General features: G+C 38.6%; 1 protein-coding gene across 6 annotated transcripts in view; it reads right to left on the bottom strand.

The window, feature by feature from the left end:
• Positions 1-213: 213 nt before the first annotated feature.
• B3GALT1 (beta-1,3-galactosyltransferase 1) overlaps positions 214-22826 on the bottom strand; it is a 322833-nt gene continuing 300220 nt past the window's right edge. For 5 of the 6 annotated variants that reach the window (XM_070580061.1, XM_008544505.2, XM_070580060.1 and 2 more), the window contains one exon: positions 214-5162. In XM_070580061.1, the coding sequence (XP_070436162.1) occupies positions 3953-4933 (981 nt within the window). In that variant the 5' untranslated portion in view covers positions 4934-5162 and the 3' untranslated portion in view covers positions 214-3952. Of the gene's footprint in view, positions 5163-7139; positions 7500-22826 lie in introns of those variants that run through there. The other variant, XM_070580063.1, reaches the window with a different exon arrangement.

The raw sequence follows: 22826 nt of genomic DNA, 5'->3' as shown, positions 1-22826 counted from the left end.
AATCCTGGAGTACCCCATAGCCTGTTAGGTCAAATAATCTCTAAGTTGACTGTTAAGTCACATTGGGCTCCTGCAGATGAGCTCTGAATGGTTTGCATTATTACCTATATTGAGGTTGTGGAGAAGGTCAATGACAAATGACAGGAAATCGACTAATTTTAATGATCACAACTCACCAAAGAGATTCTTTCAGAAAAGAAGCAAGGTGGAAAATGTGTTCTCCTTCTGTTTATTTGTCCCAATGGTTTAAAAAATCAGCTTTATGGAACCATAATCTTCCTCATGACAGATGGGCTTATACATTAGCATAGTGCTTTCAATCAACAGTTTACATTTCAGGAGGAAGGTGAAGAAACTGACATCTTCAGCAGCTATTTGTCATTTTTCAGTTTTATAACATTGATACAAAAAATAGTGTTCTGATTAGCAGCTTGATTGGCAACCCATGTAACCCTAAATCGTACTACAAACCTGGAGAATGCACTTTTACAGACAATTACATTTGGCGAAATAGTATGTACAATTTTGACAAATAAATACATAAATACAATCATTCATATATAACGATATACCTAAAGGTCAATAATCATCAACAAGCATTTCTAGTCAATTACTTCTTCTTTCATTCACAAGTTACCTTGTTGCTTATAAAAATTATCAACACCTTTACAGAAGAAATGACATAATCAATTCCCCCACTAAACCTACATATTAGGAAAGGTAGAAAATGAGTCCCAGGTGTTTTATGTAAATATTCCATTGTCTTTTGATAGAAGAGATTTGATTGAAAAACTCCTTCCTTGGCTTCTCTGTAAAGAGTTTGTTTTCCCCATATCACGCAAAGGGGTTTTGTTCTTCTGAATTTAATCCAAATCGAAATGATCTTCATTTTTTGATTCTGGCTACTTAAAAATACAATATTATATATTGAAACTGGCATTTGCTCCAATATAAGAAGACACAAAGCCACACAAACTAGCCACCAAAGATAAAACTTTTTTTTCCAAAAATAAATTTAAAAAAGAAATGTTAAGACTATAGAGACTGATTGTTGATACCTTTTGTTATTCAATGCACAATGAACAAAAGAGGTGCAGGCACCGTCAGAAGGTTTTGTAAAAATTGTGTGAATGACTCCTGGTACAATATTGTCTGAACCATTATTCTATGTCGGAGAAATGATAATACATTTTAAAAAAATGACAACAAATAGTTGAAACCATAATTTTGCCAGTATCATAAAGTTAACAAAAGTAGAAAATTAGAGCTTTTTCTTATCATTTGACTTAAACATTTTTTGAACGTTCAAAAAACAAAGGTCACACATGCTTTAGTCTATTGAAACACTGGACGAATGGCCTTGCCTCACCAAGCTCCATGCAGATGAAAATCTTACAGAGCAAGCAGATTCTAGCTATACGAACAGTTGAGGAGAAGAAAAAAAAATGCCTTCAAAATATATACATATAGTTTTTGGTGTATATTTACATGTTTGTCACATGGGCACTACCTAGCATAAAAAAAGTTAGGAAACAGTTCTTTAAGATATTCGATTCTCTGATTTTTGCTCCTTTTTAAGATTAGGGCTCTATTCATAATGTACACACACACACACACACACACACACATATAAAACAATTTCTAAATGTACATGTATGATGTTTATACTGTGCAATTCCTTGACACTGAAGGTGGCTTGGCTGAGCATAAAGTAGATGCAAGATGGTGGTATGAAACAGAGGCTGGATTTGGCTGCACGAATGAAAGGCGAACCAAATACAAAGTCATGAGACTTTCCCAGTGATCAGAACGCAGAGCAGTTGAGGGTTGGGGATTGGAGAGTGGCTCACCTTGTGCTGCTCCCCAGGCTACCTAATGCTATTTTCTAATCAAATTCAGCAGTCCTGCTGAGTGTAAGACAAAGCTATATTAAGGGACGAGAAGGCCTGTCTCATATTGGGTTCTTGGGGCTGGGGATGAGAGATCCAGTGTTTTCAAGAATAGGCCATGACTTCCACTTCTTCATTTTGTCTACCTGTTTGCTATCAACATCTAGGGGAGCTTCCAAGGGTCGGGTTAAAAAAGAAAAGGTCTACTCTTTCAGTTGTGGGGCTTTCTTTGAATGAAAACAAACAAGTTTTCTAATGAATTGAATGGTAGACGAGGTGCAGTGTGTGGGTTTGCTGAGTGCCTAGTCTTCTTCTGATCGAGGTGGACGAGCTCTACCTGTCCTTAACGTTCTACTGAGAATTCAGATCAAATGTTTCTTGAGATCTAAGTTGATGTGATACATTTGCAAAGCATGTGCTTCAATTACTGTGCTATAACTCCAGACAGAGGCTCCTCCCCAAAGGAAGGCAGCTGTCTTCACTTCTAGCATCCTGGGATATCAAGGCATTGCACTAAAGTGATAACTTCTTCATTGAAACTGGAAGAAATGACAGAGAAATGGAAGCTTCCCAAACATCTAACTTATATCCAAGGAAAAATCAGTCTTAGGAGAATCAGGTGCACTAATAGTTCATATTTGATCTTTATTCTGGCAGATTTTATATTAAGATGATGTTACTACTACTGATCACCATCGTTGTTAATTATGTAATTATTTTAGCATTTAGCATAATGCATGATACATTGCATTACGTAGCACCTTTCAAACTAAGGATCTTGAAATACTTAGCAAATGCAATTCTCTCACAGCACCTGTGAGGTAGGTGTTTTTTCCAGCCATTTTATAAATGAGTATGTTGAAACAGAGCAAGGTTAAGATGTCTGTTCACGACCCAATAAGTATGTTGGCATCAACAGAACCTGAACCCAGGCTTCCCCACCCTTCCTTCCCATGAACCTCAATTACAAGGCCTGTAAAACACTCCTAACAGCATAGCTGCTAGACATACTTAGATGTTTCGGATGTTACAGAGAATTGCATCTATTAGCTGTAGGGCTAAATCCATTTGATAACATTGGTACCCCTTAAAAGAGTTTCTCACGTGCTTTGCAAATGTGTGGGAGGGGCATCTTATATTATTGCTAAGCTTATGGTAATTATAATGCATATTTAAATTTGTATTTTCTCTGTGTGATTTATTCTTCTTCTGGCCTGCTACCAACTTAGTTCTACACATGTGCTCGCCTGAGCCAGAAAATGTAAAATGCACTTAGCGGCATTGTATGGAGGGAGCAGGTGAGATTATATTTGGCAAAGTCTCCTTGGAGGCACCATGTACTATTTGTTCTGAAAGAGCAAAAAAGAAAAAAAAATTCTCTTTTATTTTGTTAAGTAGCATTTTATATACATTCCACCCACTGACCAGGTTTAATCCTTGGATGAGCAAGCAGAGTTTTCTTCCAAACATACTGAATATTTGATACTCAAGTTTAAATTTCCATTTATTTAACTGCAGCCTCCCTGCCAGTACTAAGTTCATTTCTTGGTGGAATCGCAAATACTGTACACATTACATGGCAATATATGGAAAAATTCAATGTAACAGCACACACAGTATTAATAATCACATCCAGTGTGTCTTCCTGACAGTGCATTATTTCTGAATTGTTTTTGAAAAAGCGTTATTTACTTATTTATTTATTTTTGCAGAGACGATGTGAAGACATTACCGTGAGTTTCAGTTTCCCAGAACCACATTTTTATCTCAGATGCACAGTATGGAAATCCTAGCAGTTGTTAGGAAGTTGTTTTTTGGGATAAATGCAATTACTTAGGACCTGAGAATGAAATCTGGCCCTTCTAACTCAGGTATTGTTTCTCTGACCAGAGCCTAATGTTTGCAAATTGATAATCCAAGAAAGGAACTAGGAGGGGAAAGAAGAAAACTTTTTACAAAACCCCTTCACCAGTTCATATCCACTGGTGACGCTTGTAAAATACCAACACCCTAGGCCCCATTTCTTAAAAAAGAAAACAAACGTATTTACATCAGTAAAAATTCTAACATCTGAGATGTTTCTTGCTTGACATGTCATTCCAAATTCTGTGCATTTCTTCTGGAGAGATCTGATGCACGGTGATAACTCGGCGATACCTACACAAACTGTAGGCCATTTTCCAGTGATTGAAGCCACTGTTCTGGAAAGGGTGTATGCCCAGTTTTCGAAGACACAGTCCCACATACACATCTTCAAGGTGAAGCAGCCTTGTGTGGAGTGAGGTCTTGTATATGAGTTCAGCCACATCAGCTGAAAAGATATAGCCAGTCCCCGAACAGAATGGTGGGTAGTTACTGTCAGGGTACAAATCCCTGGGCATATACCATTTACTGCGGACGTCCCGGATTGGCCCTCCATTGATGACATAGCCAGTAAAATACCTTCTTCTTGGCTTGGTGGAGGGTTTTAGTAGTTTATAAATAAGGTTGTCCATGTTTACAAAAATGTCACTGTCTGTTTTCATGACATATTTGGCTTTTGAACAAAAAGTGGCCACCCATCTCATCCCCATTAATGTTTTGAGGGTAAGGTTATGGTAGGAGTCAATGAAGTCCTCCACGATAATATCGTGGAAGATTTGGCTCTCTTGCTCCACCATCTGATTGAGGACAGGATCAGCATTCTTGCCCAGGAGGAAGAGGGTGGCTATCTTGATCCCTTTGAAGTTGTTCTCATCCCCCCAGGTCTCTCGTATTGCCTGGCGGGCATCGAATTCTTTGTGGGTGGTGCTGATGAGGATAACAAGAAAAGGAACATTTTTCTCACACTTGTTGGGTTCATTTATGAGAAATTCAAAAGAATGTGGGTTTATAGGTCGAGTTCTTATATTGCCAAACGTGAAGTTTTTCCTGGCAACTGTTAGGTGGCTGAATGGCTTGGTGCCAGTGTAGGAGGAAGTCGGACGAGTTACACTCAAGTACCAGAGAGCGCTGGCCCAGCACACAACTGTCAAAACATACAAACAGGAGACCTTTGAAGCCATGATCTTGAAAGCACGTCTATTCCAAATATTGAAGAATATGCCTGCTTGGCATTAGTTTCTTTTCATCTTGCAAAGGCAGCATATTACTAACAAATCTTAAAGTTCGATAGAGAAATGTGAGTGCAGAATTGTCCGTGGGTTTTAGTGGCAGTCTGGCATCTCTGCATTCACTCTACTTTCTTCCAAACCCAATGGAAGATTCCATGCCTCATAAGTCTTCCTCTTAATTCTGCAAAATCAATGAAGTACAGTTGTCGTTCAGATTTATTTAGTAATTTTACATCCTCAAATAAACAAAATAAGGGTATAAGAATTACCCGCCATGACTAAAATAAACATAATCATTCATTTCCATCAGTATTGAAAACTTCCTGACATAACCAGCCTCTCTTTTCTGCCCTTAATAGAAGTTGTTTATGTATATTTATACCCAATTAACAAGTATTTAGATTATACACTCTAGGTGAATATGAAGTAAACTGAGCATTAGGAATTTTAAAACGTTTCCCCGTCTCTACAAGAGGCCTTCTTTGCAATTAAATTCTTTCTGACACTGAAGTTTTCTTTTAAGCAGAAAAGTCTCACGTGTGGCCTCATCTCTCTTTTCCATTTTTCCAAGTCTAGGTTTTTGTTTGCTTGACTGGGGAAGTAACCACTTCTCAACAGCTCTTTGCTGTCTCTAGCACTGTATTTGAAAAAGGGTCGATCCCCACTGGAAAATCTCTGCTAAAATTGTCTCTCTTGGCTCTGACTTAGAAGTAATTCCCAACTTTTCCTCACATTTTCCTTACTTTGGCTCTTACAAAGGTTGGTTCCTGATTCTCAGTTCTCTATGAGGCTTCATATGGAAAATATTCTTACCCTTCAGGTATGGAGACCATCCCTGAGCATCTTTTCAGACAGCTTCCAACATTCATTTTGGAATTAATCTAAATGGTATTGCTGTTTGTGGTTTTCAACAATTCACCCTTATAGTCTCTTGATGAAATTATACTACCCCCTTTTAATTCTTTTTACTTAGTTACATTTGCCTATAAACATAGCAGGAGTATAAAAAGAGAGCTTGGGGGCCACAAATTCAATGAAGATGTGACAGAGCACTTGAACTGGTGTTCAAGTTAAAAAGTTGTCCTTTGGAACCCTAATCCTCTCTAGAGCTTCAGCTGCTATCATGCCAGTTAAAAATATATGCCAGGTTATGAAGTCCATTCATAGAAAAAATGGTCTCTTCCTTTCTACTTACAGCAAAATGTGGTAGTCCCGGAAGACAGAGATAGCAGATAATGGATATCAATCGTGACAAAGCCTACTTCAAAGAAAACTATGTGCTTAAATGTACAAACTGTGTTTAAAGAATTTAACTGAGATTATAGATTGAAAGTCATGCTCCTAAGCACAATGGTCATAATGAAATGAAAAGACATCATGGGCAACAGCAGAGATAATACACATCCTCTTGTCTAAACCAGGAGTGGACTGTGAATATATGATCTATATGACACCAGCAATAACTCAGTGTGGTTACGGTTCTAACTAAAGGAATATTAGAATGGTTTCAAGCAGCATGACTCTAGGCATAGTTGGGCTTTGTCCAACCCAGAATAAATACTCTTGAAATATAGGCTCCAGTATCCTTGGCCTCCTGGAGGAAATTTGGTGCTCTAAGGTGCACCAAAGTTGACAAAATGGAGGCTGTGATGTGCAGCAAGCTTTGAAACTTCAAACAGTAGGCAAAAGGAAGTGAGAGAAATGAGCAACAGAGAGTTCAGAAAAGGGCTTCCCAACTTGGGATATACAGACATTGACTCTGTTTGAATTCCAAAGGGATGTGAGTGAGTCTCAAGACGGTACTGGAAACCAAACTTTCTCCACTATTGTCCTAGCCTAGCATCTGATTCTTATAAGCCTACCTTTATCATCAGATAGCCCTTCTCTCTTTTCATACTTTCCTGCTAAATTGTGAGCCACCTATTACTAAGCTGTTAAGGGACTCCCAAAATGTGTCACCTGGAAGAGGCACCTGTCAAGTTCTCTTCTGGATCCACTAATCAGGCTATTAATAGAGGATTAATGGTGTATGCAAAGTATTGGAAAAACAGAAATAGAACCTGTATTCCTCCTCAAGGAACTCAGTCTAGAAGTAAAGACTTCAAGTAAATGATTAAAACAGTGGGATAAAATTTTCATCATGAGGCTGTTGGAGTACCTAGGAGAGGTGGGCTGGTAGACAGGGTAGAGGAGAAGCAGGTATAGTCTCGCAGACTGTGCACAGTACAGCTCCAAAGGGCACAATTCCACACACTGCAATGTGGATCCCACTCCTCCATGTCATCTCACAGTAAAACAATGAGGTTGGGGCTGGCCCAGTGGTCGAGTGGTTAAGTTCGCACGCTCCGCTGCAGGCGGCCCAGTGTTTCCTTGGTTCGAATCCTGGGCGCGGATATGGCACAGCTCATCAGGCCACGCTGAGGCAGCGTCCCACATGCCACAACTAGAAGGACCCACAACGAAGAATATACAACTATGTACCGGAGGGGCTTTGGGGAGAAAAAGGAAAAAATAAAATCTTTAAAAAAAAAATTAAAAAAACAAAACAAAACAAAACAAAACAATGAGGTTGCCTCGGGGAGGATGCCGTGGAAAGTGTAGAAAAGTTATCTACGTTGAGTCATCAAGGACAACTAGGAATTATCTGGATGAGGGTTGGGCACTCCAGCAGAGGCAACAGCATATGCAAAGGCATAAAATGAGAGAGCATGGTGTGTGCTAGGACTGCAAATAGTGGAGCAAAGGAAGAGGACAGGGTGATGCGGAGGACGGTGGTGTTGGTGAGGTTTGGGGCTATCGAGATAGGCAGAGATCAGATGGCGGATGGCTCTCAGAAATGTTCGGACCTGAGTAGCTGGTTACCCATCTATGCAAGCTAAAGATTGTAAGTGAGGATTTTCCTTCCCGGAGTCCTGTCCACTGATTTCAATAGCAATTCACTCTTCTGTATCAAGGATTTCTTTCTCTCACGGCTCTATGCCCCAAAAGAGTAAGTGAAAATTTGTTTTATCTGATGATTTTCAGTATGATTTTCTGGGGGAAGGGACTTCATAAACACAGGTACCTGGGAGATTTAGAAAGAGCTAAAAGAGGAAGAAATATAAGAGAAATAGGGGAGAACATGAGTAAAGTATATATTTATAAACACTTTTCTTGGAAGAATGAGCATTCTTTCCTAGACAGCTAACAAACATGATGCTTCTCACCATTGTTACTATAGGGCTCATTTTAAAACGTGTATAGTGCACCAGGCACTGTGCTGCATGCAGTATTCTATGCCATGTATTTTATAGAGCTCATTCCTTACAGTGTTATGAGAGGCATTTTCTCCATTTTACAGATGAGAGAATGGAAACTCAGAGATATTAAGTAGCTTGCTCAACATCACACAGCTAGTGAGTGACTAGGTAAGTAGTCGTCCCAAGCTTCCCAAGGCCTTTTAGGACAACAGGCAAAGTCTTGCATGGGAAAGCCCAGGGAGGCAGGGAGCGTCTCAGGCTGCTATTCTCCCAGGGACCCAGATGTTTATTTTCTTAGATGTGTAACCACTACTTGAATTGTTTTCAAGTTCATTCTAGTTTGCTACACATCGCACTACATGAATTCTGTGGGGATCATTGATCATGAAAAAATGATTTGCAAAGAGCATATTGAAGTTTGAAGATGCTGGGGGCAGAGAGGGGAGAGCTGCAACTGTTGAGGTTCAGAAACACTTTACAGTTCCCTTTCTCTAAAGTCCGGAAACACACACACACACTTACACACTCACACACATGCACTCGTACACTCATACACACATTCACACTCACACATACACACTCACACTCATATGCTGAAAAAAATGACTCTATTGACTTTTCTTTTTCAGAATTGAGAACAAAAGTAGGCACAGTATTACATTTTGGTCACTAGTAAAATTATCACCAACAAAAACAGAGGATTTGAAACAGGCAAAAAGAATCAGGCTAGAATCTGAAGAGTGGCCGAAGATAAGGCAGAGCTAAAGCAAAAACATCCTTTTTGTTTACAACCAAACAAGCACAAAATTACGCCTCTGGACCAGAAATTCTAATGTAAGTAAAGGCAAGAGAGAGCAGCACGGTGCAGTTAGCCCTAAAGAGTAATTTCAAATATTTTGGATGAAGTAGTTGATAATGGGCCAGATGTCCATGTTTTACTCCTTGAGTAGTCCTAACTTGCTATGCAGCCATCTGTGCCTCAGTAAGCTTAAGTATAAAATAAGGGTTAAAAACAACATTTGCTTTATCTCTAAATACATTATGGGTATTAGTGGTCATCACCAACTGTTTGAGTTTCTGGGGAAGGATGCTAAACAGGTAGGTGGTATTTTGATACAAAGAGCCAGTTCTAATGGGGACGAGGAGATTCTATCAGTTCATGAGTTCATGATTCGGGATCCAGAGCACATATGTCCATCAGTTCTAAATATACAGGTTTGTTGTCAGTTTTTGGTTTAGTGACTACACTGTACAAATTTTCCTGGTAGAGAATTCTGTTTTGTTTCTGGAAAACTCAAAGCCAAAAGCCCTCAGAAAAGCAAAGAAAATAAGTTAGCTCAAAGTCCTGGGGAAGGAGCTGAGTGTCACAAAGCAGAATCCTCTGGAGGGTTCTTTCAGTTTTACAAGATGAAAAAAAAATCCTGCTTAACAGACATTAATGTATCAGTAAAATAGAGAGTTGCACTTATAACATTTGTCATTCCTTTTAGCAGCCCTACCACAACCACAGACACTGATGACACATTAAATTGTCATCCATTAAATACAAATCCCTCCAAATAGAAACATTCAACTAGAACTCTTGAAAGATTCTTCCCCCGGAGGCCTTGCTGTGTCGCAGATTACCTTATTCGCAGCCTCCTTCCATAACTAGCCACCGCCACCTTCACCTTCAGGAAGTTAACGGGGCAGAATTTTCAATTTAAGAAGAACATGTTTCTCCTAGAAACTGCATGGCAGATAGTCTGTTATTATGAGTAATTTATTTTTTAAAAAAAGCCCCTAAATTTGCTAAAGTTCTTCTGTTGTATCGCCAGAGGTAAGTCCTAGGAGCAAGTGGGTAGTGCCTCTTGGGTGAACTGTGCATAATTGAGGGTGCCAAGTGCATGTCCTTCTCCATCATGGTTCAAGCAGGTACAAGTCAACACTGACTCCCTACACCTTGCTTGCCACCTAGTTGCCTTGGCAATCATTCCAACTTCCCTAAACCCTATGGACAAGGCTGCAAGGGGCCCCAGCAAATGGCCAGCTTCCACTCCCTAGTGTCTCAAGGAATATATCTCCAAGTTCTGATTTCCCTTGGATTTTCAAATCTACTTCATTTGTTCATCAAAGAGGCACTGAACACCTGTTAGATGCTGGGCCAGTCTTACCACCTGTTGCAAGCAGATCAGACAGATGGGGAGCTTACTTTCTGGGAGAGGGGGGCAGAAGATAAACATATGATAAATGAACGCAAAAATAATTTCAGGTAGTTCTAACTGCTGTTATGTAAATAAAGTGGGGCAATGGGATAGAGAATGAACAGAGGTGGGAAGGGGCAGGGGGATACTTTAGATAAATTGGCCACTCTCGATGGGGGGACATTTGAGCTGAGAACAGAATGCCTTGTGATTTCCGGTTCAGTCTTTGACTCTTTTACTAAGTTTTTGTTTCTTTGCTTGGCTTTTTGGGATTAATGCTTCATTAGGAGCATCATTTTAGCTTTTGACCCCTGCTCCTCCCTGGTCTTTTGGATCTTCTTGGCTTCGTGTTTCCCACTGTGGCCATTCCGCCCACTCTTGCAAATGCCCTCAGCTTCTAGAGACATAGGTTATCTGCTGTACTAGTTTCCGAGGGCTGCTGTAACAGAGTACCACAAACTGGGTAGCTTAAACAACATAAACTTATTGTCTCACAGTTCTGAAGTCTAGATGTCTGAGAAGAAGTTGGCAGGGCTGTGAGGGAGACTCTATCTCATGCTTCTCCCCCAGCTTCTGGTGGTTTGCTGGCAATCTTTGGTGCTCCTGGTTTGTAGATGCATCACCCAGATCTCTGCCTTCATCTTCACTTGGTGTTCCCCCTGTGTGTGTCTCTATGTCCAAATTTCTCCTTTTTATAAGGACATCAGTCATATGAGATTAAGGCCTACCCTAACGACTTCATTTTAACTTGATTACCTCTGTGAACACCCTTTTTCCAAATAAGGTCACATTCTGATGTATTGGGGTTAGGACTTCAACATATTTTGGGGACACAATTCCACCCATAATACCTACTTTCCTGGGTAGCAACAAGATGAAATATTTTGCTCTACAAGACTTCACTCCTTCACATTTTATTTTCCTGATTTGAGTAGGTAAATTCTTGGGTTTTGGTAAATCAACTTTTAGTTTGTAACTAGCATTCAAAGAAGAAAGAAAATGAAAGTGAAAAGGGACACAAAGTTTGGTTTATTTTTAGATTAAAAAATGAACTAGTTCAGATTATTTTTTAAGACTAGGTGAAGAATATGTATAGTTGTAAGCAGTACTCTGCACCTGCCACTTTCTCTTTCCTTTGACCCCCTTAAAAGCTCTAATTAGTTGAGAAAGATAAGTCAGGACTGCGGCACATTTTCCAAAAGTTGGGGCCAACAGTTCTTGAGATACTGACTCCTCCATTTCTGGAAAATAAGGGTAATTCTCCTGTGTCACCTCAAATTGCCAGCATTTCCATTATTCGGAGCCAGTTTTGAATATTCAGAGATCATATGGCACTACAGAAGTGGTTTTAACATTAAAATCCACATAATAACTTTAAAAACATGGTGCAGAAGGAGAAACCAGTTGAAAAAATGTCTGATTTTAACCAGTTAAAAGAGAGGAATGTAAAGAAGACAGAGATTCGGAAAAGACAGAGAGAAATAAAGGGCTAACTAGTGGTGCTTATGAATGGCTCTTGAAATGGATGAGCAGCTAGCTGTATAGTCCATCAGGATATTGAGTAGGGTAAAAGAGATCCTGCCTGAAAAATGTTGTGATCTCAAGTAACTTTCCTCAGAGCTGGTGTATCGGTGAAATCAAAGAATCCTCATTCTGTGGGGGAATACAGGAACTCAGACCACAACAGAACTAATTGATAAACAAGCCCCAAAGGCCAGAGATTCTACTCGGGTGTATTAATTTGGTGAGTGGTTACCCTTATGTCCAACTGTTCCTTCCTCTCACTTTTGTAATTATGCTCTAAATAAGCACAGGAGAGGAAGAAATACAGTGCTGTTAACACTAGATAATGGTCCTTGAAGGAAGAATTTCATAAGTCATTATGTTATACAGCTTGTTAACTTATTATCTCTTCAAATCACAGAGGGCTGGCTTTTTCTCCTAGCGTTTCCTTGAAGTGAGCCTCATTGGCCATGGAAGGCACCATCACACAGAAGTCGAAATCCCTGAATGCTCATAGCAGTAAGTGTTCTGACTTCTCTGCCTCAGAAAGACAAAGAGCTAATTTGTTCCTTTAAAAATTTAATTATGAATCTTTTCAAAGAGACCCCATAACTGAGCTCACTGAACAGATCACTTGCAACGAGGAAGTGGTGGAAAGCAAAAGGTAATATTCATCATGACACGGCAGTTGAAATCATTTCCCTCCCAAATCTGGAAAAAATTATTTAAGCCTTTTTCTTTTTAGTTCAATATAGCTTGAAATCTATTGAAAAGGACTTTATAAATCCTTGCATTCAGAAGAATGGGGCCAATGTGGAAGAGCAGGGGTCGGGATGAGGATGCCTTTGTGCGGGCTTAGGGCTCTTGCTCTTCTGAAAGCTAGACTCTATTTCACTGCAGAAGAAGCGCACTTCAAATTAGAAGGGAAGATTATCGCTTTCTTCAAACCAATGTGTTGCCCTAGTTCCAGAATTCAGAGAATTTTTAAACATCGCTACAGTCCTCTCAGGGAAAAACGAAAATGAGAATATCTCATTATTTTAAATAAATACTTCCTTTGCAGTGATGGATATTGTGACTTGACTGCCTTATATGAGACCCGTTTTTAAAGCCATTACTTATTTAATCATAGGAGCCTGGGAGCCTGGGAGCCTGGCTATACGGTGGGCCTTGGGTAAGGCTTCTCCACTGGGAAAGGAAACAGCAGGATGTTTTATTACAGATGTGGAAGAGGATGAGAGGAATGGTATCCTACTAATATAAACAGCAGCTGGGAGAATTTAAAAATGATGAGCCATGTGATATCAAAAAGAGTATTCATTTAGCCCATTATTTTGGGGGGAAGCTGATATAAATGGATATTTTTAGAAACCAGAAAGATGTTATAATATTTACTGTCTAAAATTTACAAAGTCTAAGGAGATATTTCTTAGACAGCCCATCACAGAGAAGTAATATTATTCTAGGCGATATTTCAAAGAATGATATTAGTCTACCATGAGACAACTGATAACATATGGAAAACAATTTGCAATTTTATTTTGCTTTTCTAACTCAAATGCCCCTTGATACAACATCAATTTATTGGAATACAAAATAGCCAAAAATAATTTTGTGTAGCTGCTGTCAGTGGAAAGTATTTTGTAGGCAGTCAATCTTATGGCCTCGGAGGACCTGGATTCAACTTTCAGATTTTAAGTCATCAGCTCTGAACACTGGCCACCTCTCTGCTTTTGTTTCTCCCTCTCTAAAGTGAGAGTGATAACATCTGGACGTAGTTTGTAGGGTCATTGTGAAGATCAAATAAGATACTGTATTTGAAAATACTTTGTAAGCTGAATAGTGCTACATGAATGAAAAGTATTATTATTATTAATATAAACATGATAAATAAAGACAAATCCAGAGAGAAGTGCCTATAAAATGTGTCATGAGCAATGATCAGTCAATGCATCTTGATTAATTGGTGCTAAAGGAGTTTTCTTACTTGGCTGTTACTCAAAAGGAAAAGAAAAAGCTTGGCATTTCCAGTTGACTGTCTTCATAAGAAGTTTTAATTTCATTTTATAATGCCTATATGAAAAGGTCCTGCACTTCCATAAAAAAAGAGGGTGCATAAGTTAGAGGAAAGGTCATTATGACTGTTATTAACACTAATGTGATGTAGAATTAGAGTTTTTTCAAATGTAACTTTTAACTTTCTAGGTACACTAAGATAGCCCGCGATGGCTACAACATGCTCATTTTACAGATGTTTAAGACAAAGCCAATATAATATTCATCAATTTTTTCTTCCTAGGCTTGTCAAGGTTGTAATAGAACCTACCTGAAATGTAGTATTATCCAGTCTATCATTGTTTCATCATTTAGCTAAAGGACTTATCAATTTTCAGCGTTAGAATCGGCTTTATGACTTGTTCTAGAAAGGCACCCAAAAGGAAGTCTGGGTGTCAATGACAGTTTTATTTGTAGAGTAGCTTTTCAACCATGTCCTTTTGTTTCTGAAATCTGTGGTTTTGTGTATAATTTTCTTAAGTCAGCACCTACTAGCCAAACAGATGAAAATGCTGCTCTTTGTTTCATTCTCATCCTCAGTCATCTACGTTGGTTCTTCACAGTCCTTACTTCTGCCAGTCCCCAGCACTGGCAGACTTTATTCATTATTCATCAAACACTTGCTTGACTTCACCCTCACCAGACACTATATTATGCTAGAGATTTCTATTTCTACACAGTGCCTTCTTTATACAACTTCCTTTCTGCTAAAGATTCTTATTTTCCCAATGGTTAGAGACCCAGCCTGCCAGTTTTCGTCCTACTGTGCCTTGAACTCTTTACTACAATCCACCTTACATAGCTCTTGAATCCATTTGAGGCTACACTGGACTCCTCTAACTTGGATTCCACGGGCAAGGATTTCAATATTAATGTCTCCCAAGGACGTTGCAGTTCAATTCTCATTCCTGGGTCACTACTCCCTTCTCTCTTCCCCACTGCATAAATTCCCCATTTTTGTCCATCTCTTTATTCTTACTCCTGCACCTTTAAATATTGTGGAGTAAGGTCTCATTATCAAAGAGACTGAGATTTGTTATCTGGACAAAGCCCAAGATTGACAGTCAACAGAAAAACATTCAAGTTGTAGCTCTGCCATTGAGATCTCTTTGGAAACATTTTTTCCCCTCTAAAAATCTCTCTTAGTTTTAAAATTGCATTAATCCTCACTGATCAGAAATTCTTCCACTAGTCCATGTTTTCTCAACCCAGGTGATGAACGACTCTTCTATAGCATTTGGCGTTTTCAGTCTCTCATTTTCATTGGCTCCTCTTTGTTTCTAGAAGTGTTTGTCCGCCTTTGGTTGGAAAATGACAAGATTAATAACAAAACCTTCTCTTGACCCTGGTATCACTTTCAATTATTGTCATAGGTTATTTCACATTCAGAACCCCTAAATAAGTGCTGTCTCCTGTTTTTCTCCATTTCCTCACCCATTTAACTCTTGCAATCTATCAGCATGGCACCTTCCTTGACCCACTTAGTCACTCTCTTCTTTCGGCTCTTGCCTAGGATTCCTTGAACTGTGCTCTCATGTTTCTCTGCTCACGTTTCTGGTGGTCCTTTGCATTTTCTTCTCTGCACCCCTCCTGCGCCTGCTGCTCACATTGTCCAAATCAGTCCGCAGCCTTCCCTCCAGTCTCATTGGCCTGAGGAGCTCATTCCCTCGAGAAAAGGCTTCTGCTATCAACTTTCCAACAGTGTTCACCAGAAAGGTGGGTCAGAGACCAATGAACTTGACATCCCTTCCCGTTTTCAGCACTGTTCTCTCTCTCAGACAGGGTATAAATGTAAGTTTATACCAAAGTGGGGGACATTTGCCTTCCTTCTGCTTTTTGCTTTTTTTTTCCTTGTAGAAAATGTATTTCAGAACATGTGTGTGAGTCAAATTCCTTAAACTGAGAAGTTTGTGTCAGACAAATTTAACAGGCATATAGGACAGGTTTTAGTAATGACAACAAAAGGTAAAAAATGATTTTGTGCTTTTTGTTCACCTGCATCTATGACAGTTTTACTTTTCTTTATATTTGAGACGTCAGGCTGTTTCTGAAACTGTTAAAATGTTGTAAAGTCCCATTCAAAGTGTGTTTTTACTTGGCCCATTAGAGATGACTTTCCATGAAATTCTGAGGCTATTTTTTTGCTTAAAGACTGCATTTTAATAGTCATTTTTTTCAGTAATTCCTAGACAGTTGGTACAGGTGACTTTTCTAAGAGATTTCAAGCTATTTTCTTTCTCTTTCCCTTATTATATAATTTGAAAACCTATCAGACAGTTTGAAAGTTTTGTAAAAGTAGAGTTAAGGGACGGTCTCTAAGTATAATTGGAAACAGGTCAGTTGTGAAAGGAATAGTCTTTTTTTTTTTTTTAAACAAATGGAACTGTACAAATGTAAAACCACCAGATATTGGAGGAAAAAAATCTAACTTGCCATTCTCCACCATCTCTACTCAGTCAAAAGTATAACCATTTTCATGACTGGGTAGATTATCATGGCACATCATTATTAAGATTTGTTAAATGCAGATTATGACATTATGTAATTAATTATTTTTAAATGACATTTTTGAACAATAGTTTCTATTTAATCAATACTTATAAGTTGCTAGGACTATATAAAGTACTTTATAAATAACTATTTGTACATATAATTTACCTATTTAAAGAACACACCATTGCTTCTACTGCCTCTGCTCACCCCTATGATGTTCTCTATAACTTACATATAATCTTACTAACAATGATAAGAAATAGACATTCTTGTTCCCATTTAAAGAAGAAGAAACTGAGACCCAAAGCGACTAAGCAACTTGCTCCACTGTCACATAGCTAGTGAGTGATTAAACCTGGATTTGAGCACAAGTCTGTTAACCTGTGAGGTGTGGATCCATACACTATATTCTGCATTTCACATTTTACATGATAGTCAGGTGAAAAATTTTTGTTTTTCTTATTTTCTTTAATTATCCCTGGGGCAATGTGAGAGGTGGGGAAAATGGACTCACAGCCTCTCTGCATCCCACCATAGCTCAAGGATCTCCCTGTCCTGAGACCCTCAGTTTCATAATGTAGAGGTGTAGTCATAATTTGTTAATGAGAACAAGAGAAAGAATGACAGACCCTCTCCATTCACAAGGCTACTCCCTTCACAATACTAAGATATCTGGAAAACCAAACCAATAATGATGCTTAGAGCTCACGAAATTTTAGGTCAAAAGGAAAAGTTTGCTCTTAAGGGATATTTTCATTAAGCTCTGAAGGCCAGATGAATGCTTAGCTCTGTCATAATCATTTTATCTTGGAGAGAGTGTAAGACTTGGGGTCTGAGGCTCTGCCACTTCCTAGCTATGCGATTGTAGTCAAGGGAATTCTCCACTTATGGCAGATTTGGTAGTTTAGCTAACTGATTTCCTATTCCAATCTCCATTTTGCTTTTCTTCCAGGAAATGGGCAAGCTGTGAAAGCAGCTGAAGTCCAAAACTAAATTTCCCAGGTCCCTTTACAACTAGGATAAAGGCATATGACTTAGTTTCCACCAATCAGATGCCTTTGGGCAAGACATAGATGCAGCAGTAAGCAGCACAGGATGGCAGTTGCTCGCCAGTGATTTGGATTGACTGGAAAGCACATGGAGTGATAAAGGTATCTGGTTCTTCTGGAACCACCTGATGGAATTTCCAGGCTCCAAATGTGAACAGCATAGGTGTGAGTAGAGGCAGTGGAAGCAATGACGTGTCCTCTGAAACAGCTCCAAAGAATTGTCAGGCACTGTTTGGACTTCGTTGTTCACGGTCATGCTGTTCTGGCTGGTTAGTAACCAAACCTGGGTCTTGCCCTCTCAGAGATTCCATGAGCTATCTAATGCCCTTTGATAAGTCCCTTTCTTGTTAACCTGGTAGAGTGGATTCTGTTGTTTGTAATAAGATCCCCAAACCATACACCATTCTCCCTACTTCTTTAGGTATAAAATGAGTTGATGATAATATAATTTTCAGGCTGGCTGTGAGGTACACGGTAAATTTTAAATTGGCAAATAAAGTTTAATTTTTGTTATTGCTAATTGCTGGCCACTTAAGCGTTGCTTGAGAGAACTACCAACCACCACAAAATAAATAAATAAGTCCCTGCTGTATTCATCTTGGAAAATGCTACACAGCATTGCCCAAGTGAGGAGCAGCCTTTTGATTTGAGGATTACATTTGAAAACCCTGTTTTCTCACTCCATGCTTTCTAAAAATGTATGTCATGTGTCTTTTGACTGGGTGTCACGTGGCCTTATTATTGTGATCTTACTTAGGGAAAGATGCCCTGGATGACAACTTATTATCTCTTTCAGGGAACTCTTGTGCCCCTTTCTCCTAGGTGAATTACTGAAAACTGCGCAGCTTTCATTTAAAAATAGGCCACCATAAATACGCTCTCAGAAATTGCTGAAAATTCATTTGGTTCTGTTTTTTTAAGTGTTAATTTTACTTATATAATTACACATGGCATCATACATGTGCCTACTCTTGAGTCTGAAGACATGCCTACAATTTGTTATTCTCTGTCCTTTATTTTTGGTACTGAAAAAAGACCACTGTGCTTTTGTTTGCATTTATTCATTCACTATATTTGACAATCCTACGATTAAAATTTAGAAATGTTATATTAAATATACAAACTAAAATGTAAATTCCCTACCTTCCAGGAGCTTATAGTTATATTAACTATAATCTATGTGGGCAGAAATAAGGAGTAATTACAGTTATGCTGCAACTGAAATTACTGTAACTGAAATAGTTAATTTTTGATGAGGATGATTGGGTCAAATTCATGGAAGAGACTATTTTGACTTAGATCTCAAATTTTAAAAAATGAATAGAGAAATTTCAATAGGACAAAAATTGGTAGCAGGAAAGAAGAGACAGTCAATGGTAAAATGAAAGCATTTTCAAAGAGACAAAAGCGTAAATTATTTGATTTATTTTCAGAATAGAGAGCTGTTCAGTATGGCAAACTGTTGGATTCATGACAGGCTGTAGTTAAAACTGAGAATGCAAAGGAAGTCATTGTTCATGAGTGTATTTTTTCTCCACCATATCTTCATCATTTTTTCATCTTCAATATACTTTCATAACTTTACCATTGATTGTATTTTAGGTTGCTTCTTTCTTTATGCCATATGGAAAGACAACTCAATCAATAGGCCAATTTCCTCAGCTGCTTTTAACTGTGTCTCTTTGATAAACTGTAACCTCTGTAAGGGCAAAGATTTTATCTGGCTTTATCACTATTTTTATTACTCTCATTATTATGTCTATCTTTATCACTATGCCTAAGCATAACAGCAGAGTGCAAGAAATACTGTAGTTGATGAATAAATAATTGTTGAGTAAATGGCTTCCAGATAGCCATAAACAGTAATCTGTCATCCAATAGTAGCATTAACAACAGTCCTTTGCTGAGATATCATAGGTACGTGAACTGTATCCCAGAGCAAGTATCTATGTGATGTGCTGGAAAGATACACTAAAAGAGTATGATATCTTCTCACATGCCATTCAAGGCAAATTTCTACCTCTGATTTAATTCCTGAACTCATGTAATGATTCTAGATTAAAAATAAATTTTCTGGAAAAAAGATAGTTTTATGGATGACAATAAACACACACACACGTGTACATATTCATACACATACATACACACACACACAATAACCCAACATTAATAAAAGAGAAATTCAGGAAATAGTACAGAATCTAAACCTTTTCTGGGGTGAATATTTTTCAGGGTTTTTCACAAGTTGCCAGCTGTCAAACCCGTGAATTACTCTTTCCTGAATGTCTTTCTGAACTGACTTTTTATAAATTATCTGGCTTGCCGTTGTGGTGGGTCATTTGTGGTTACATTTATCTTGTCCAGTTACAGCAGTAACATGTGTAAATTGGATCTCTAAGAAGTGATAAAGTGATGCAAATAGTGCTTTTCACCTCAGGTTACCATAGCCACAGTCATTATTTGCAATAGCTACTGTGCTGTGTTCTTCTATGAAATCTCCTAACAAGATGCTTCGCCTCATGTCACATCCAAGCTACTAAGAAGAGTATACATACTGAAAAGATTGGAGCTGACATAACTTCACTGCCAAAACTACCCTTCCAGGAAATTATCTTCAGAGCTATTGTTAGGTTGATTTTCATACGCTTGGAAATTCTTTATAGAGACCATGTGTTGTCAGATTCAAGAGGATAATTTGCATTTTTGGGTAATAGGAATGGGGTGAAGAATAACCCTTTTGTAACTGGGAAGTTTTCAAGGCATGAAGTGCAACAGCAATAATGGGCTCTATGGGAAGACCCAGAAGACTCAGTCTCAGAGACTAATAGGACATTCCCAGAAGACTAATAGAGAAACGTCAATGCTTCTAGGTTCCTGGGGAACTCTAGAGAATTATCAGAAATCAGGATTATTATTTATCTTCCACTTGTGTCAGAGAGCTAAGAAAATATGTAAATGCACAATAGGAGTAATGTATTCTCGTGGTCTGAAAGAAGAAGCTTTTCAAAGTGCTGCCTTACAGCCAGAGTATATGCCAATGCTTATTACTTTGGGTTGTGAGACACTAATGGGTAGGAATACTGGGTTAAATGAATTTCTTCAGATTTATGTACTGCAGGACTGCTCAGAGCCTTTGATGTGATCTATTCCTTTGAGAATCTTAAGACAGGGATATAACATGGCTCACTGAATTTTGTTATTACTGAGAGCTTCATGGGAACACAGCTTGGGATGCTGTGCCCTATCAGACAGTTAAGATGCTCCATGATTTCCTTTTTGGAATTGTAAATAACTATCACCACATTTTTGTTATTGCATTTTTTGTTTCTTAAAAATGAGGTCTAGGGACCATCCTGGTGGTGTAGTGGTTAAGTTCACATGCTCCACTTTGGCGGCCTGGTGTTCACCAGTTCGAATCCTGAGCGCAGACCTACACACTGCTCATCAAGCCATGTTGTGGAGGCACCCCACATACAAAATAGAGGAAGATTGGCATGGATGTTAGCTCAGGAACAGTCTTCCTCAAGCAAAAAGGGGAGGATTGGCAGCAGATGTTAGCTCAGGGCCAATCTTCCTCACCAAAAAAAAAAAAAGTCTCAAAAAAGGCAGACTGGTCACAGGCTCATGGTTACTTTATGGGGTGAACATAATAATATTAGAGCATCTATTTTTTTAAATATGCTTGTTAGCCTAGTACCTTATTACTCTTAAGTTTCTCAACTTTTCTTTTTCTAACAATGTATTTTAGGGCTTTATTACTTTCGAGAAAGCTTTTGTTTTATTAATACAAAAATGATGCATCTTCAAGACAGAAAATTTAGAGGATCAAAGTAAACAAAAAGAAGGAAATAAAAATCACTCATAATCCTATCAAGCAGATATAACTCTGTTGACAAGCAGATGTAAATCTTCTCTCAATTTGCGTTTTATGTGTTTTTGTTGGTAAATACAGGATCATGTTGTATAGACATCTTCGTGTGCTTTTTTCCCACTTAGCGAGCATCAGCAACACCTTCGCATGCTATTACCTACTCTCACGCCACTTTATTTCCAATGCCTGCCATATTGCACTTTTGTAACCATCCTTCCACTGTTGGATATTTAGTCTAACAAGCTTCCTGCTCTTCCCAGGTTTACTCTGTTAGCATTCTTAGAGACTTCAGGGATGTGACTATTAGAACAGTTGACAGCATTTTCAGTTTTATAAAGCGTTGTCCTAGAAACTTCATGTCTCAACCGCAGTGTCAGAGAACAAACACACCAACAATGATCTGCTGCCTGGGGTCCCGGAAATCACACTCATGGTGCTATTGACAGTTGTAACTTCCCAACCAGGCTCATCAATCTGCAACTACAACTTATTCCCTGGCCACCAGTATTCCAGAGGAACCATACAAGCAATCAAAACCTACAATTTATGGGCCAAATCCACAGAACAGCATGAAGTCAACCCTTTCGGCTCTCGGGATGAGAATAGTATGAGATCTGGGGGTCTTTAGGATGGCAGCATGAGACTGTTCCCTGTTTTGTTTGAAGTCTTCCAGGTTGTTCATCTCAGAGCTTGTTCTGGAATGAATGCCCACATCATTTAAACTACAGAGATTATCTTCAGCACCATAGGCGCAATTATGGAGAGGCTGAAATCAGCACCTCCTGGTAGTCTGTTTGATGAGCCAACGCCAGTAATGATTGGAGCTGACTCCCAAGTACTGAGGATTCCTATCTGGAGATTCACCATGGAAGTTCTTCCAGGCATCTGGTCAGGCGTGACATGAGAGAGCCTGGGGAGCTGAATTTCCCTGGTCTAAACGGAGCTCTACTCCAGGCGTGCTATCTTGTCAGAATAATAACTTGATTGCCTTTCATCCTAGTTGCCCTAACTGTAAAGCACCTTGAAGTACTACTTCACATAAAGGAAGTCGAATTGGACCAGATATACCTTGTCTATCTCTACATGTCAAATGGTTGTAAAAATTTGCAGCTATAAACTTTTATTTTTTGATTCTCAGGAATTTGGATTTTGTCAGTAATTTTGAAAAGCACTTTTCAAGGAACTTGTATTGGGAGGCAGCATAGTAAATTGTTAAAACTATAGATTGTGTAGTCAGGCGACTCAAGTTCAAATTCTGCCTTTTATCAGCTGTATCATTGTTCTGCAATCATTTCCTCAGCTGGAAGACAGGAAAAGTGTGCCTACATCAGATTCATAAAAATGACATGAAATAAATATCAGGAAAGCACTCAATATCAGTGTCAGCACACATGAGTGCTTAATTAATATTATTATTAATTTTAATATTTAAAAAATTATAAATATATTTAA

Source organism: Equus przewalskii, chromosome 17, assembly GCF_037783145.1.
Source record: "Equus przewalskii isolate Varuska chromosome 17, EquPr2, whole genome shotgun sequence".
Classification (NCBI taxonomy): Eukaryota; Metazoa; Chordata; class Mammalia; order Perissodactyla; family Equidae; genus Equus; species Equus przewalskii.
This window is presented reverse-complemented; position numbering and strand designations above follow the sequence as displayed.